At 32.2% G+C, this 17,359-nt stretch overlaps 1 protein-coding gene across 1 annotated transcript; it reads right to left on the minus strand.

Moving 5' to 3' along the window:
- Positions 1 to 4,133: 4,133 nt before the first annotated feature.
- LOC140837206 (putative phospholipid-transporting ATPase 9) lies at positions 4,134 to 10,165 on the minus strand. The gene is made up of 11 exons (XM_073203276.1): positions 8,844 to 10,165; positions 7,047 to 8,392; positions 6,857 to 6,967; positions 6,509 to 6,785; positions 6,323 to 6,411; positions 6,128 to 6,236; positions 5,827 to 6,030; positions 5,622 to 5,747; positions 5,424 to 5,522; positions 5,110 to 5,301; positions 4,134 to 5,023 (listed from the first exon to the last, which is right to left on the minus strand). The coding sequence occupies exons 1-11, from the start codon at positions 9,234 to 9,236 to the stop codon at positions 4,391 to 4,393; spliced, it is 3,579 nt and encodes a 1,192-aa protein (XP_073059377.1). The 5' UTR covers positions 9,237 to 10,165; the 3' UTR covers positions 4,134 to 4,390.
- Positions 10,166 to 17,359: the final 7,194 nt, after the last annotated feature.

Here is a 17,359-nt window from a genome sequence, read left to right on the forward strand (position 1 = left end):
CCAAACATGAAGATTGAGACATGGAAGAGAACATAAAGTCGAAGAAAGAGATGGTTGTAAATTTTAAAAAAATATTATGTCTTCAACAATATACATAATTAGCAAACCTCCGCCGGGTCCACAAAATTTCACTGCAACTCGTCGGATTTCAAACGAAACCGCTCTTGGGTTCACAAACAACTGCTATGCTTAAAAATTATAAGATTCATGAACAAAATTTACAGGAATTTCTTCCCTTTAGTTTTCTTTATGTATATCTGTAAATTTCTCTCTTTTTATTTTCTTTATGTATATTTGTTCTAATAGTAAATTATCAATATATTTGTTCTAAGACATAGAGCGTATGAAACTCATTCCAAAATTTTTATATAAAACTTAAAAATATAAAATTTTATCCTAATTCGGGGGGCCAGCTCGCCACATTTGGGCTCGACACGTTTTGACCCAATTCGGCGGACCAGGCCCGACGGGTCTGGCCCAATTTTACAAGTCTAGACATGAATGATGGCTTCGCAGGAGAAATCAAAATTTGCTTGTTTGTTGTTCATACCCGGTAATATTTAATCACCGCAAAATTGCAATTTTAGTTTATATTAAATCCATATAAATAAAGTCAATATTATACACAATAAAATTTATATAAGCAAAAAAAGATAGCAAAAATGTACTTTTTTCTCTCATGCATTTTGCAATATCGTTTGTCGTTTTGATTTATTTTTCTTTTTGTATTTATTTAGATTTATTTTACTTTATGTAATATAAGTTTATTTTCGCTACAGAAATTAAGTAAGAGAACATCAATATTAAATACATAATATTTGGCGAGTTTAGTGACTTCTAGCAGAAAAAAAATGATCAAAATAAAAAATTTAAGTGACTAGATCAAATCAAATATTGAGTAGTTACATGATTAAAATTTTAAACAAACCAACTCAAGTACTAAAATTATAATTTCCTCACAAGAAAATGATGTTTGACATATTTCCTCACAAGAAAATGATGTTTGACCTAATTTACATTTTATGTCACCAGCTAGATTTATTATACACAACATACTATAAGGACGTGTTGGGATATGTTGAAATGAAATAAGGTTAGAATGTATTAATTTTGGAATGGAATGAAAATCAGATTGGAATGATATTTGTCTTTCATTCATATGATAGATACCATAATTTTTATTAAATAATAACGATTATTAAATTGTATTTATTATTGGTAGATCAATTAAGTTTTGATAGTTTAACAAAAACACAACTGGATTTACTTAACTTTTTTCGGAGTTTACCAAAACTGAATCACGAGGCTATATGAAATTGAGGATGACTTATTTGAGAAGCCTATCGATTCATAAATCAATGGGTCAAATTTCTCATACAAACATTTCTTAAAATCCTTTAGTTTATTCTGTGTTGAGGATCAAAGTCCAACTGAGTTATAAAATAAAGTTTTCCGTATTTTAATAGTATCTGATTTTTTTTTATAGAACAACAGAATTCCACGAGCACTACTCTCAGGATACTATTGTCAGAATGGATACTGACGAGGAAACGACTAATGTATTTTGAACATATATCGAACTTGATTTTAATGACTGTTGGATCAAAGTCTTACTTGGAAGAGGCGTGAGTTCCACATCCACGTAAATCAAATGTCGCCCCTCCTTCTAACCAACCAACCATGAAAACAAGGACATTTTATGAATATCACAGAGCAGCCCTGCAGCGCTCATCTAACAACGAATTGGCTACCACGTCCACTTGATTGACTGCACACTCATCCTACACACATGGACGAAGAAAAATATTGAATTTTCGGTATACCGAGATTATTGTACCGAAAAATACTGAATTTCCTGAAATTTTCGGTATGGTATGATATCAATACCGAAATATTCGGTATGAAATTTCAAATTTTCGGCATATAACAAAATACCAAAATAATACATATAAATTTAAAACATATAAAATATTTTTAAATAATAAAGTTCAAAATTTTAAAAAATATAATGTTTTTTCAGTATAATGTTAGAGATTTTCTTTAAAAATCATGTTTCTGTACGTATATAAACATGATAAACAAAAAAACGGAAGCTTAATCGAGTGTCCAGCCATTGAATCATCTTTAAGTCTTTTGATTTTCCTCCGATTGAAGCCTTCTAAACACTCCAATCTCTCTATAGGTGGTGTATTATTCTGTATGCAGTGTATGCTTAGGGACCTCAATCGCCTCTATTTATTGGTATTTATCATACCATCAACGAGAAAAGTCGGGAGCCGAGAGTAAAAAGAATCGTGTACGTATCTAAATTTTCTTGGCCGTCGCCAATTTCAATTTGTACACGCTACTTCTTTTAATATATGTCATGTTTTTCTTACATATAAAACATATATAACGATACCGTACCGAAATATTCATTATAAGTATTTTTAATATCATAATTTCTGTACGATATACAATAGGTATCTTGGGTACGCTACAGTATTACACCTATGGCTTTTATGATTCAGAGGGTGAATCTTACATTCTTATGCTCATTTTAAATGTATCAGACCATATTATCAGAAAAATAATAGCGTAATCTAAAATGTTTAAATCCCAAAATTAAAAACTCAAATTTAATTTCAGAGCAAAGAAAGAACTTGAATGTTGAAAGATAAACAACAAAACTTGAAAGTAAATTATCTTAAGTGAAGACAATTAAGATATAATATTTTAATTTAATTTTCAAAATAAAATAACCTACTGGAAGGAAAAATACAGAAACATCATAAAAAGGGTAACGATAAAAAAATAGGTTAATTTTTTTTAAAAAAATTATCCCATGCCTAAACTAAAATATCGATATTTTTTCCCTATAATTTAAAGTACTGGATTCCAGGATGCAATAAAAAATATCCCGTGCCTAAACTAAAATATCGATATCTTATAAATTAATTTAGTTGGGTTGACAACTGAATTATGTAGTCTCGGTTGTCAATTTCAGTTAACTAATAAATAAGTGCGGAAAGAAGTCAAACTAACATATTAGAACAAATCAAATAATGACTAGGCTAGGTAAACTGGAGATGGAAAGTACGTGTTTTTGTTTCTGGATGTTCGGAAAACTCAAATTCCTATGTCATCTTTTTTTTTCCCTTTTTTGGAAGGCTCACACTAGATTGCATTGGATAATACAAGCAATTTGCAAAATATCAGTTCAGTTTGAAGTTAAACACTGTTAGAGTAAAACTTCTAGTTCAATTCAGCTAAACGAATAATAGTATACAGAATGTTATCAAATACAATGAGTTATGATACTGGTATATCCTAGCACTTAATGACCCTCAATGATTGCAAACAATTCTTTGTAAAACATGCTCGACTGATTGAGTTTATTTCAGATACTTGAAAGTTTGAATCTCTAAAAGTCATAGAGCTTTATTTAAACGAATTCCTCTATTTATAGAATCTGAATCAAACGGTCTCGAGTTAGAAAATGTCTGTTGGCCTGTCTTTTGTCCAAGTCATCATCCCTTACATCCGTACAAAGTGTAATGTTGTTGATACTGGTTGTATCAGCAGGGTACGAAAAAAATTATCCAACAGATCAGTTTAGACCTCTGACTTGAGGTGATGTCCTTGAATTTTAGTGAAGATAGCTGCTAAACTGATAAATTTGTTAATATACATTTTAGTTTAGGTCTGAGTCAGTTATGCTCAATTTAGTCTAGTTTAAGTAATTCGGTTTAGTTTGAAGACTTGGTTACTTCAGTTTTGCATAGTTTAGTTTTGCCTTAAAATTTGTTTAACACCAAAACCTTAATTGATCCTACATAATCCATCATTTATAATTTTTTATACGTTTCCTAATATATATACATTTTTATTAATATTTTTTCTTCGATTTAATTTAGGTCGTAAAAATAAAAATAAGGATTATATAAATTTATATTTTATCAACTATTTATAAACCTTTTTTAATTAAAGATAATAATTAATTAAATATTCAAATATCCAGCACATATAGTGCATTATGTTTCCAATTTTAGAGAGACAGATCATAAAACCGTTGATAAATTAGTCTATTGTTTGATCAATGAATTTAATACTATTTCTAATTTTGTCTTAAATTCAATGTTATGCAGCTGATCGGTCAAGAAACAAAATTGAATGAATAAGCAAAAATAAAAGCAGCTGCTAGGCTGGTACAAAGAGGGCTGCAACTTTTCTGCACATACAAACATAAGATAACAACAAAAACTATACTTCTGTACAGACCCTTCCAGTCCTAAGACCTCTAGGTGCATGTATACTCAAACATGGAGAAAGTGGAGCCCCGCGAACATGTACACTTCCCGGAGTTCTCACCTTAAACCAGACATCAGAATCCCACAATTTCGTATGTTATCTATCTCTGCTTCTGATTTCTATCTTCTAATGGATTCGTTCGTGCCAACGAACGTGCAGTGAAACCAACTGTCGTTGGTCTAATCGACCTCTGTCTCACCATATCGCAGTATTCGGGGTCCTCAGAATGACCCTCGTGCCTAATCCATTGTATCATTCCATGGAACATAGGGAAAAATCTCATCTGAATCGCATTGAACGAATAATAAGGAATTAAAGCCGATATAACCACAAAGAGTGTGACCACATAGAAAGAAGGCGTAGGTGCAAGAGATTCAACGAAGACTTTATACGCGGTAGTGGAGATACTGGAAGGAATGGCACCGTAAGCCAAGAGGAAAAGGTACCACAATGCGATTCCACCCCAGATAGTTATATGCTGGATTAAAGTGAAGTAACTTATAGCTAAAGCCATTTGGCAATTTACGACCCAAACTACGCACGTATACATTGTTGCTCCAAAAATTTGGTACTCGGCTATCTTCCCGTTTTTCTTGAATGCTGGTAGACTTAGTGCCTCTTTGCAGAAGAAGAAGATGATTACGGCACTGCAAACTCCGTTGAGCATCCAACCAATAATACGGCGCCATGTGAAGAGAAGGTTTTGCACGCCTTCTTGGTATAGCAAGGGAAACTGCCATTCGAAGGGGAAAGAAAGTATTAGAAACAAGAAAAAGTTCTCTTATTGAGAGATTATTCGGAGGACGTAAAAATTGACACCTTCAGACAAAATCTAGCAGATACATCCTGGTCAAATACCCCCATCGCGATCACAGGTAATGATGTGAAGAATACATTGTAGAGGGATAAAAACCAGTCATTGTATGCAGGTTGCCCAGAGAATGAAGTGTAAGCCTCATATAAAAAGATAGTGAAACCGAAAGTGATATTCTTGTAGAAGAAGTAGCAAATCTGTCATAAAAATCAAATGAAGTATGATCAAACCATGACCTGGTAAGGCTTATATACTTCCGAGAACAAAAATTATTACCGATATTTTACATATCATATGGTTAATTAAGTCGAGCGTTTACCATTGAAGAGATCCTTCTGTAACACCAGTGTCCATGCACCAAAAGCAACCGTTCGAGATATCTAAACTGAGCAATGGCAATATCACTCGACATGACCGCCTGATCCATTAAGAATAATATTCAACATTAGGTGAAAGTTGTCCTTTAATTTATAAAACATCCATTATAAATTAATGAAAAAAGTCTTAGTTTCTCCACCTGCATCCCCTCAACACCGCTGATTCCAATTCCAATATCTGCTTCTTGAAGCATTCCCACATCATTCGCCCCGTCACCAATTGCCAGAGTGGTCCTATTGGTTCCTTCTTTGACGAGTCTGGTTACCTGCAAATTTGAAGGCGATTTTTAAGCTTTCTACAAAAATTCTAAAGGTCTTACTGCAAAAGAGAAATGATAAACTTACCAATGCCTTCTGCTTTGGTGAAGATCGGCAGCATATTACAGAAGCACAGACCATTGCAAGTTCAAGAAACGATTTCTTGACATTATCATCTAAAGCATAGGCAAGAGATTTTCCATCAATAATCAATGCAAATGCCTCAGACCTTGATGCAGCAACTTGAGATTTTCCTTCGGTAATCTGTTTTAGGACACTTTGCTTTGAAGCCTGTAAAGAATGACATTCCAAGCTCAGTATTCGTATAGAAATAAGGTGCCGTTCTCATTTTTTCTTCACCGAAAGTGAACCTCGAAGAGGCCAATACCTTAGCAATTGCATTCTTGTCCCCCACTTTCTCTAGAGCAACTATCTCTGGATTTTCCAAGGTGATAGCAATTTTTTTCATTCCTTGTCTGAGCAAGCTACAGGCATAACTGTAAAGTGGAATCCTTAAGTTAAAAATCTCCCCAAAACTGAAGTCCTTTGAATAAAATGTCAAGAAATTGTGCAAGTACTATACCCAATATTGATGGCGGTTTCAAGTTTATCTCCCGTCAAAACCCAAATTTTTATGCCGGCTTGTGCAAGTTTGTCGATGCACTCGGGAACCTGCACATCAGAATTGTAAATTCTTTATCTGTATAACGATTTATGAAGAATAACTCAAGATTCCACATCATAATTTTCCTAGTAGTTTCTAACGTACCCCTAGTTGGAGCTTGTCCTCAACGGCTGTCGCCCCAAGAAGAATCAAATCCTTCTCTATTTCTTCAGTTACTTCATCAATCAACGCATCACGATCTGCACTGACCGAGTTTTTGGCCTCGGAAAATTTTTTGTCAAACTCCTCAAACTCTTCTTCATTAAGTTCCCGATACGCAAGAATCAAGGTCCTCAAACCTGCATCCGCGTATTCATTTACATGTTTTATGGTTTCCTCTTCGAACTCCCTTCCATTTTTTCCAAGCCTCTCAAACATGACACTGTCATCACAAATAATTTCAGAAGCAAATCGTTGCAGTAGACAAGGACGCACTAAGTTAAGAAAAAAAACCTGTCAGCGCCTTTGCAAAGTAATAAAAGCTTTCCTTCTTCATCCCTTACTATAACGGACATCCTCTTCCTTGTACTGTTGAATTCTATAATATGTAACAGCTTGTATGACCTGAATCAGAAGAAAATTTGTCAGGAACGTGCCAAGAAACGAGCAAATGTCGGAAAGCAAATGTGGTCAATATACTGACCTTTCGACTCTTTTTCCAGATACAAGATCCAGCTCATTTACGGAGACACTCGTCTGTGTCCTTTTGAAGAATTCAAACCCAATTTCTCTAGCTGCGACAACAAAGGCCGCCTCGTCTGGTGATTCAGCTTCATATGTGACAGTTCCCCTATGTTCATCAATGTCAGGGATGGCAGTGTGACATATTGCTAGTAAGCGAAAGAATTTCTGAATGATATTTGAATAAGGCTCAGTTATCCAATGTCCGTTCATGATCCTATCATCATCAAAGTTGAAACCTTTGACAGTTGATTTTTTCGTGTTACCGAAGGGATCATCGACTAGCCCTTTTCCGTTCACTTTCAAAGGAGACCCTTTTTTCTTAGCCATAGCCTTTTCAACTTCTGTGACACCATATCCATAAGCTGTACCAGCAACCGAGCACTTAATGAACTCCATGGAATTACAAGTCAATGTTCCTGTCTTATCAGAAAGTATTGTGTCAACTTGGCCTAATTCTTCATTCAGATTCGAGGTTCGGGCATGGGCTGGTTTATCTGCTTCCTCAAAGTACATATTCACATCTTGATTGATGAATATGCTTTGAAGGACTTTAACAATTTCTATCGACACATATAATGATATTGGAATTAAGTAGCTGTACAGTAACAAGGCTGTCAAAAAGTGATATATAGCAGCAGCCGGGGCTCGATCTGGATCAAAGAAAATATTGGCACGTTCTGGTTGGAGATACCACCTATAATGTCCACCTTTCAAGTCATTTTTTGTTACAACACCAAAGTAAACCGATCCAATGAAAGCAATCAAGAACAGAACACCGAACAAAAAGTAGATGATCTTATCCATTTTCTTCTCAATTTTGCTTCTTTTCGAGGGAGGATCAGTCGAGTTCTGTATAACCTTAGTGTCATGACCGGTGAATATAACAGCTCCATATACGTGGTCTGTGTTTCGAAGCTTTGAGTCTCGGAGCAGAAGCTGTTGAGGAGAAAGAGAATACTGTTGTTCTTGAAACTCCATACTTCCAACAAAACTATACAAATTAGCATTAGGATCTTCACATTTTATCAAAGCCCTGAAATTTTTGATTTCTTCATCCTCATTTAAATAAGATGTTACTTCTAATGCTTGTTTGAGTTTTAAATTTGTCTCGCCATCAAGATTCATAGTCTCAACATAGCAGATAGCATCCTCGTAACTCGATGAAAGTAGAAGCAAATCTGCTGGAAAAAATTCATCCTTCTCCACCTTAACTATATCACCGACTTTCAGATTTTTCCATTCGGTATGCTGGAAAACTCCGTCACTTTTATGTATCTTCACTTTTCTGTTGTTCATTTCTATGTCCTAAAAAATTCATTAAACGATATCACCATCAATCTGAGCTAACAAAAATTGAAAAGACCAGAAAATAAGTGTAAATTTCGTGTCTGTTGATATCAATTTCCACCTAACATGCCAACAGGGAAAAAGACACCAAAAACAGAATGATTATCACAAAACAACTAACAGAAGTGCAAACATTATCATTATATTCTCCTCAAGCTCCGCAAAGATTATTCTGGTTCATTTGAAGACAAAAATCTGATAGATTTTTTATTTTATTTTATTGACACTGATCACTTTGTCCTCTACTGAGAAAAAAAATCTAAACATCATAAAGTTTCCAAAAAAATCTCCAATCACTTCATAAAAGCAGAGAACTTATAACCAAGATTGAATCCAACAAACTGAAACTAACCTGTACCAAGAAAATCTAAAATCAGAGTAGAATTAACAAAATGAGTCATAAAAATACCTGTTGTTTTCGACGCCAATCCTCAATACCCTCTTTAACCATAGTTGCCCCAATAACTACAATCAAAGGAAGTATGGCACTAACAGCAGAATAAGGCGCAAGAGAAGTGAAAGACAATATACCCGTAACAAGAAAGTAAAAATTAGCCACTCTTCTGAACTGTTCAAATAGAGACTTTGGCAAGAAACCTGCAGCAGTGTACTTTGTTGTCCTAACATAATTTGTCACATAGTTTCTTGAACTGGACTCTAAACCATCAGATTCATTACAGAACACAACTCTTGAAAAACCTGGCCCCCCTATCTGCGAATGGTCATCTTTCGATGGTTCTTTCCCGCGCTTAAACGAGTAGATCTTGCTGAAATTTATCTTCTTTTTTCTACCAGTTCTCATTGTATTTCAGATTCCAAAGAAATCTTGAAGGTCCAAACTTGATGAAATCTCGTTACGCAAGGTCTTGGGGACACCCAAAAGGACGTCAAAATCAAGAAGTTTATCCCACGTACTAACTTGTCAGCTAATGTTTCGCAGACAGCTCAACCCCAAGAGATCAACTCTAATCCCAGCTGTCAAAAGAACTAAAAAGTCCCTTTTTAAACAGATTCGGAGCAAAGACTGAAAAAAGACTTCGAATATAGAAAGAAAGAATGGATAAATAAGACTAAGAGGAAATGAAAGAGGAATCCCCACTAGATTCACAACACCGTTCACCTCAATATATCAGAGAAAACTACTATAACAAGAAAGCCCAGATGCAAGAAAGTGATTAAGGTCCCTAAATTCAGCTGGAACAAACTAAAATACACAACAAGAAAATGAGAATTAACTTGGATGATTTATTAACATGTGGTACAAAACAGAAGAATATCAGGAGGAAGAGGAAGGGGTTGAAATATAAGAAGCATTATTCACGATGCTGATCTCTTTTGATGGCCCAAAAGTTTTGAACATTGACTTGGATCCCTCCTCTAGATTTCTCAAGGCTTGACTTTGACAACCGTTGGATTCTTTGCGTTGTTTCAACACGCGCATTGCTTGGAAGACACTTTCAAAAACCCACCCAACTACCACGATTAAATTAAACCCCCAAAACAAAATAAAAGTTCGTCTGAAAACTGAAAAAAAAAATTGAAAATTGCCCCAAAAACAGAATTAAAAAGAAAGAAAAAACCATTTAATTGACTCGAAAAAAGGCAAAGAAATTTCGCGGGAAACAACTTCCAAGAATTGGGTTATAACTTTCTTGGCTTCTGTTTCAGATAAACCGAGTCTTTCTCCCTCCCACTGTGAGAAGAAGCTTCACAGAAAGGTCGAAAGCGGATTGTATAACCTTCAACGCATGCAGAAAGATTCAGATATGGTTTTGTACATTTTCTTGAATAATTAATTAAATAATAATTTTTTAAAATAATAATAAATAACTGGAAGAAATTATAATTTTTTTTAAAAAAATTACTATTCTGCTTATCTTTCGTTTAGCTGTGGACAAATAAATAATTACAGAGAGATTCACGTAGGTCAGAGGTCAGAACGGAAGGGATGCGCCGACAAGGCGGGGAGCCTGCAACGTGTGCCATGACGTCATAGCTGTAAATATTACTAATTATGTCCTTATGCCCAACGGTGTTCTAGATTATAATGGATTTATTTATACATGAAATATTAAATCTTTGAGGCAAGTTAATTTTATTCATGATTTTGTTTATATACAGTAATTAATTTTGTGAAAACAAAATCATCGAGAGAAGCGTGTTTTGTCAGGTATTAAAATACAAAAAAAAAAAAACTTATTGATACTGAATCTTTAAAAAAATCATTGAAAGATAGTATCTTTTTTCTAAATTACCGTCAATTTATCGATGACTTAATAAAACAATGTATTTGTTTAAAAAAAATTATAGCAGGCTATCCATTATTATTATTTTGTTCAAAACATTATCGTTTGAATAATATTCTGTTCAACATTAATTTTCTTATATTATATTATTGACCTTGTATTTGTGCACTTCTAGAAATTTAAGTTTGTAGGAAAAAATTGAATTTGGTAAGGATTAATTTTTTTGAGAAAAAAGTAAGGACTAATTCTAGAAGTTGGTTTTAATAGAATGCTGGCAATTATATGCCATGACACATTTTATTATGATGTATTTTCCAATCTACGTGCCATACTTGCTGACGTAATTGACATAATTAATTACATATTTGGAGTTTGAACAATAAATTATTGAGAGTAGGTTTCTTGTGAGACGGTCTCAGGAATTTTTATCTGTGAGACGGGTCAACTCTACCGATATTCACAATAAAAAGTAATATTTTTTATTGATGACCCAAATAAAAGATCTGTCTCACAAAATACAACTTGTGAGATCGTCTCACACAAATTTTTACCATTGATCGTAAATATTATAGGAATATATTTATGAAGTATGACGTAGAACGTCTTGTTTTACATTTTCTTTTTTATGATTATAACTAATAATACAAAAATATTAAACCTTCGAAAATTAGTTTCACGAAGTTGCTATAATTTAATAATATAAATAAGAATGTAAGATAAATGGCGTCTTATTAAAAATCATGTAGATCAAGTCTTGGCCATCATTAAATAGTTATAATTCAAATATTTTAAATAATACATAATTCAATCTTATGTATTGACCTATTGTATTAGAAATATATTTATACATATCTAGGGACGGAGCCAGGAATCCGATTATACCCAAGCTAGAATTTTAAACTCTAAAATTTTTTAATATTTTAAATTGATCTACCCGAGCTAATATCAAATTTATCCAAAATTATAAAAAAAAATTACATATAAAATTTTTAAAATTTTTTTGGAACACCCGGATAGTGTCCCTCCGCCCCTGGACATATCGAATACCTGATATTTTGTGGAAACAAGAAATATTTCATTCTCCATTTTAATATGCTAAATAGAACTTGTCTAAAGCTATTGTTTTAATCTCAAGTTTCAATTTTTTTCGTAAAGTATTGTATTGTGCAAAAACATCTAGTTTCGAGTTTAGATTGAGTCAAAATATGACGTTATATATGTAACTCAGTTGATAAAGTTTTCATCTCCTAAGCCTCGGGTTGCAAGTTCATTCCTTATATTCGTTATAGAGGTCCGTGTTCAAATCTAAACCAGTAAATATGTATTTTAAAAGGACAAAAGAAACATAAACATAAAAATAAGCTTGATCATTAATAATTTGAGTATTTAGGTTAAAAAAAATGTACATTTGAGTTGTCGAATTTTTAATAGGGAAAACGGTTGACTGAATATGTTGGAAAAGAAAAAATAATTTGAGGTTTTTATAAATTTCTAAATCAACTTTCTTATTTTGGTAAATAATTATTTTATGAATTAACTGTAATGTTTTGATAAATTTAGGAAATAACTAACAACCATGCTACCTTGTCAGGTTTCATACACAAAATTTTAGATTTTCACGACTTCTAGAAAACATTAAATAGCAACTCTAGTTGACTATGAAGCTAATTAATTGATTGCAAGAATGACTTTTTTTTCCATTTAAATAAAATAAAACAAATAAAATATGTAAATAATTTTCAACTACTATTTTATATATTCGCCTTACTCGTACCAAACTATATTTCTAGACTTATTAATGCACATTTTTTTAATGAATAAAATAACTTTGTTATTATACCTTTTATATATATATAATTTCGAAATGATGGACATAGTAATAAAAGGTTAAAAGACTGAGAACTTTCCAAATTCAACGTCTGTGTGTGTTTATATATGTGTGTGTGTCTATATATATATATACGTCTGTGTGTGTTTATATATGTGTGTGTGTCTATATATATATATACGTCTGTGTGTGTTTATATATGTGTGTGTGTCTATATATATATATATATATATATATATATATATATATATATATATATATATATATATATATATATATATATATATATATATATATATAAACACACAGACGTTGAATTTGGAAAATTCTCAGTCTTTTAAATGATATAATTTTTTAGCATTTATATCAAATTTATGTGAAAAGGCATACTCAATGGATCAAATTAAATGACATTAGCTAGGGATTTAGGAAGAAATATAATATCATTAAAAAATGATATTATACTGTAACTTTGGTCAAATTTTGATTATCAAAAATTGCTATTACGTCTACTTAGTCTCATTTTAGCCTTAATTTTTCGATTGCATGCAAAACAAGACAAAATTCCTATATATCTTAAGGGTTGATTTTCATAAAAGACTAGTGCACCGATGCACACGTTGTGTGCTTTTACAATATTTGTTAATAATTCATTTGATTTATATTTAATAGAAATCAAAATCTAATTATAAGAAATAGTTATGGATTATACTGTAACTTTGTATATGAATTAAAATAAATAAATAGAAAAAAGAAAGAAAATACAAAAGTAAGAATTGAATCTAAACTTGATGATTAGCAAACAATGACTCTATCTGCTAAGCTACATGCAGGGGCGGAGTCAGAATTATTATTCAGTGTAGGTAATAATATACTACAATTAATAAAGCAAAAAAAAAACCGGTTAAACAAAAACCATAAAAAATGTGTTCTAAGATTAGAACACAAGCTACACAAAGCCAGAAACATCTGTTAGTTGATGGAAAACATCAGAAAAATGACAAAAAATATTGCGTACAAAACCAACAATCAAAACAAAGTCTGATAGAAAATATAAATTTTACAAACGAAAAATATGCATGAATTCATTCTCGATTGCAAAAAAATAAAACAGTTGAATGATCGAATAATATTAAATGAAAAAAACGATCTTAAATTTCATAAAATTCTGGATTTTGTTGGGAATATAAAAAATGTGACATTAGTTAATATGAATTGGAATGATTATTAATCAAATCATATGAAGTATGGGGCTTATGTGGAAAAAATTGTATAGAATATTACAAATTGTCAATCAGAATAGTACTATCAAGTAAAAAATCTAAAATTTGAGTCTATAAATTATTAAAGAAATATTTTTGTTGTGTTTTAAGTTAATTTGGGGAATTACACAATATTAGAATATCAAAACTTAAAATTTTTGATTTACAACTTATATATATATATATATATATATATATATATATATATATATATATATATATATATATATATATATACTTAATTTTTTTCCTAAAAATTATAATATATATAAATAGTTAGCTAAGGCCCAGTGTAGGCAAGTGCCCACACTGAGCCTTAGCTGGCTCCGCCCATGGCTACATGTGACTTTTATCAATGTTTTAACATTTTATTAATATATATAATTTTTAAAACGGACCATGATACCAAAAATTAGTTATTCTAAGGGACACAAACTTAATAATATAATAATATATAATATAAATATGTAGATAATATATTGTTATTATTATTTTTACATCACCTCTTTAGAATAACTATTTTGATATTTTAATAGATTGACAAAAATTCTCTTTATTTTCAATAATTATTTGTCACTTATAATTATAAATTATCATCTTTCATATTTATTTTTTCAATTTATAAATAATTAAAATATTAATTTATTTTTAGATATAACATAATTCAATCATGCACGCGCTAGTATATTAGAATACTAACATATTAAATATCAATTATTTATATTTGATTAATTTTTAATTGCCTTGTCGCACGTTCGTATTTGAACTAATTTATTGATTTATCACATAGAAATTTTAATTGGTCGTGAATAATTGAGTAATCTATCAGTTATAATTTTTTTCGTCACACGTTGTAGATCAAAGTTGACCATTTTTACTTTATTTTAAAATATTTTCAATCTTCACATATAAAAGTACGTTCATGACCATGTTTATTTATTTATTTTATTTGAAAAAAAATGCATTTAAAAACTCTTATTTAATATATACATATATCACTAGTAATAATTGGTGCATGGTATGTGTGTATGTATAAAATACAATTTTAAGTGAATTATATTTTTGTGTAAAGCATAAACATGTTGAGATTTTTTTTTTCTTTGCAAGGTTATATTTGAATTTCATTTTTCTTATATTTTTCATAAAATGAAGAATACCATTTGAACGTTTATTTTGGAGAGAAAATTTTGACATGTTTAAATACAAAAAATATCGCTAAAAAATCTCTCACTCGATAATATAATTTATAATATAGATATATTTGGCTTATTACTAAGATGAGTTTTTTTTAAACTATATATACACCGCTGCATCGAGAGTTTGTTGTTTTATTAAAACTACAATGGATGATAATTGTGTAGTTGAAATATTTTAAATAATACAAAAACTCAGATGATAAAGTGCAATAGACTATTATAAGTGCGGAAACAGTTCACAATACTTTGGTGAAATAGTAAAGCGGTACATAGTAAAATAAGACAAGGCTTGTTTATTGAAGTTCGAAGGATAATCCCTTCTATGTCTCCCCTTCTCTTGTTTCTAGAATGTATCAATAATGAATTTGATTAATACACTTTTGTACAAATCCACTTTAATATGACTTATCTTTATCTACTGGAACTCTTATTATTACAACTCAACACTTAATAAAATCTAGTTCTGGGAAAATCTTGCCAAATATTACAAAATTTTCACACTTACAGTGGATGATATAAAATTGAGTGTGAACAATAATACCGCAAGTGATCTTCTGAATCAGGGAGAAATTTTCAGCGTGTGATACATTTTTAAATATTGAATATATGAAAGGATTGAGTCCGAGAGTAACTGAATAAATTCTTTTCGATAGAGAGTTAGATAAATCACTTTCCATTCGTGAATCACTAAAAAATTCTCATATACCCCTTCTTCAATGTTTGGATAAAAACGATTCTATTGTCCGTTGAGAGAGCCCGAATCAATTTTAGACTTGTTATTTGTTTTATATCAAAATATGGTAGAAGTAATAAATGATCAGTACTGTTCAATAATGAAATTTAATGAAGTGTACTATTGATTTAAAACAACCATAATAAATAGAAAAATCTCAGAATAAAGCTGATGTGTCATCATAAACGACAACCAGTATGAATACTGTTTCTGGTTTTTAATCATAAGAGCTAATATTTCTTCTGGTCAAGTATTACTGAAATGTGATCATCATAAGGGCTATTATTTATTCTGTTAAGTACTACTGAAACGTAAGCATGCAGAAGTATTTTATTATTTTATTTTTAAGACATGTTCTATTTTTCGTAAGTTATCAAAGAGTTCTGATTTTTTAAGTCATTCGAATCAGAAAAATTAAGATATCCCTACCAACATATGATATAATCAATGCGGAATAAGTTCATCGAAACTTTGTGAAAAAATGAAAAGCAGTTAAACAGTAAATGAAATGCACAATAATTGTTTATGAAAGTTTAAATGCTAAATATTCTACTCGCTCAAAAGCTGACATAAGCATCTGCAAGCCATGTAAACATGAAAAGTTAGAAAAATTGACACATGATTAAACAATAAATTAAACAGAAGAACTTATAGAGAAGGACCGGCTACTCCTTCACACAACATCTCGTTCGGGTAGAGTCCTTGGAGATGCCCCACCTCATCAGGGCGTAAAAGACCCTGGATCATCTTGACTAGATCCGAGCTGACGTCATCCCCAAAGATATTGGGAAGGACCCAGGATCTCTCGCCCTGCGGACCAGAATATGAACCAGCAAGAGGAGGAGGCCGGACAATTTCCTCAGTCTCATCCTCCACAATCACCGTCTCGATAACCGGCTCTGTTGTAGCCTTCCTCTTTTGGTGATTGAGAGGTGCCGAGTCCTCCTCAGCATGCAGGGAAGTGGTATCCTCCCGGGTAAGGGCCGTCTCCTCCCGAGCCTTAGCCTCTTCCTCGACCCGGCGTTCCTCAGCTTCCCGGGCCTCAGCCTCTACCCGGGCTCTTCGTTCTTCTCCCTCTTGAGCCTCCCGGGCTCTCTCTCCGCCCTGGCCTTCTTTTGCTCTGCCTTCTTCTTGGCAGCTGCCTCGAGTAAACTTGTCTTTATCATGTCTTTTTCTACTACATAAAAGTCAGGAGTTAGAAAAATAAAATACAAGTTACAGAGACAGAGGGGGAAGTAATTTACCGGCTTGTGACTCAGCTTGAGCAAATGCATCTATGACCTGGTCCACAGAGTCTTCAGGCCGGTGTCCTATCCCATAATGAACCAAATTGCCCCCTCCCCCACCCCAATTAACACGGATGAGAGGAAGGACTGATTTTCCAAGGCTTCCCAGGCATGGAAGAAAAGGGGGGAGAAGTTTAAAATCCCGAGGGAGCTCTGGTTACTCTGGCATTGAATATAGAAAGCCAGTCGAGCAAGTAAGGGGAGTTGGGATTTGCAAAAAGAAAAATTTTGTCTTCCACCACTTCAAAGATGAAGGGATGTCGGTCAAAAACCGGTAATGCTTCCGGGCCATGAAGGAAAAGACCCCGTCATTAAACCGGCAAGAGTAGAAAAATGAAAAATAGAAGAATTGATGGGGATGTTCTTCATGCGAA

Source organism: Primulina eburnea, chromosome 7 (assembly GCF_022965805.1).
Source record: "Primulina eburnea isolate SZY01 chromosome 7, ASM2296580v1, whole genome shotgun sequence".
NCBI lineage: Eukaryota > Viridiplantae > Streptophyta > Magnoliopsida > Lamiales > Gesneriaceae > Primulina > Primulina eburnea.

What these genes read in the sequence shown, in the direction of transcription:
- LOC140837206 (XM_073203276.1), bottom strand. Translation starts at nt 9,236, where the DNA reads ATGAGAACTGGTAGAAAAAAGAAGATAAATTTCAGCAAGATCTACTCG. An exon ending in ATTGGCGTCGAAAACAACAG is followed by an intron (nt 8,393 to 8,843) that starts GTATTTTTATGA and finishes TGAATTTTTTAG; the next exon opens with GACATAGAAATGAACAACAG. An exon ending in CTTTGCAAAGGCGCTGACAG is followed by an intron (nt 6,786 to 6,856) that starts GTTTTTTTTCTT and finishes TTGTGATGACAG; the next exon opens with TGTCATGTTTGAGAGGCTTG.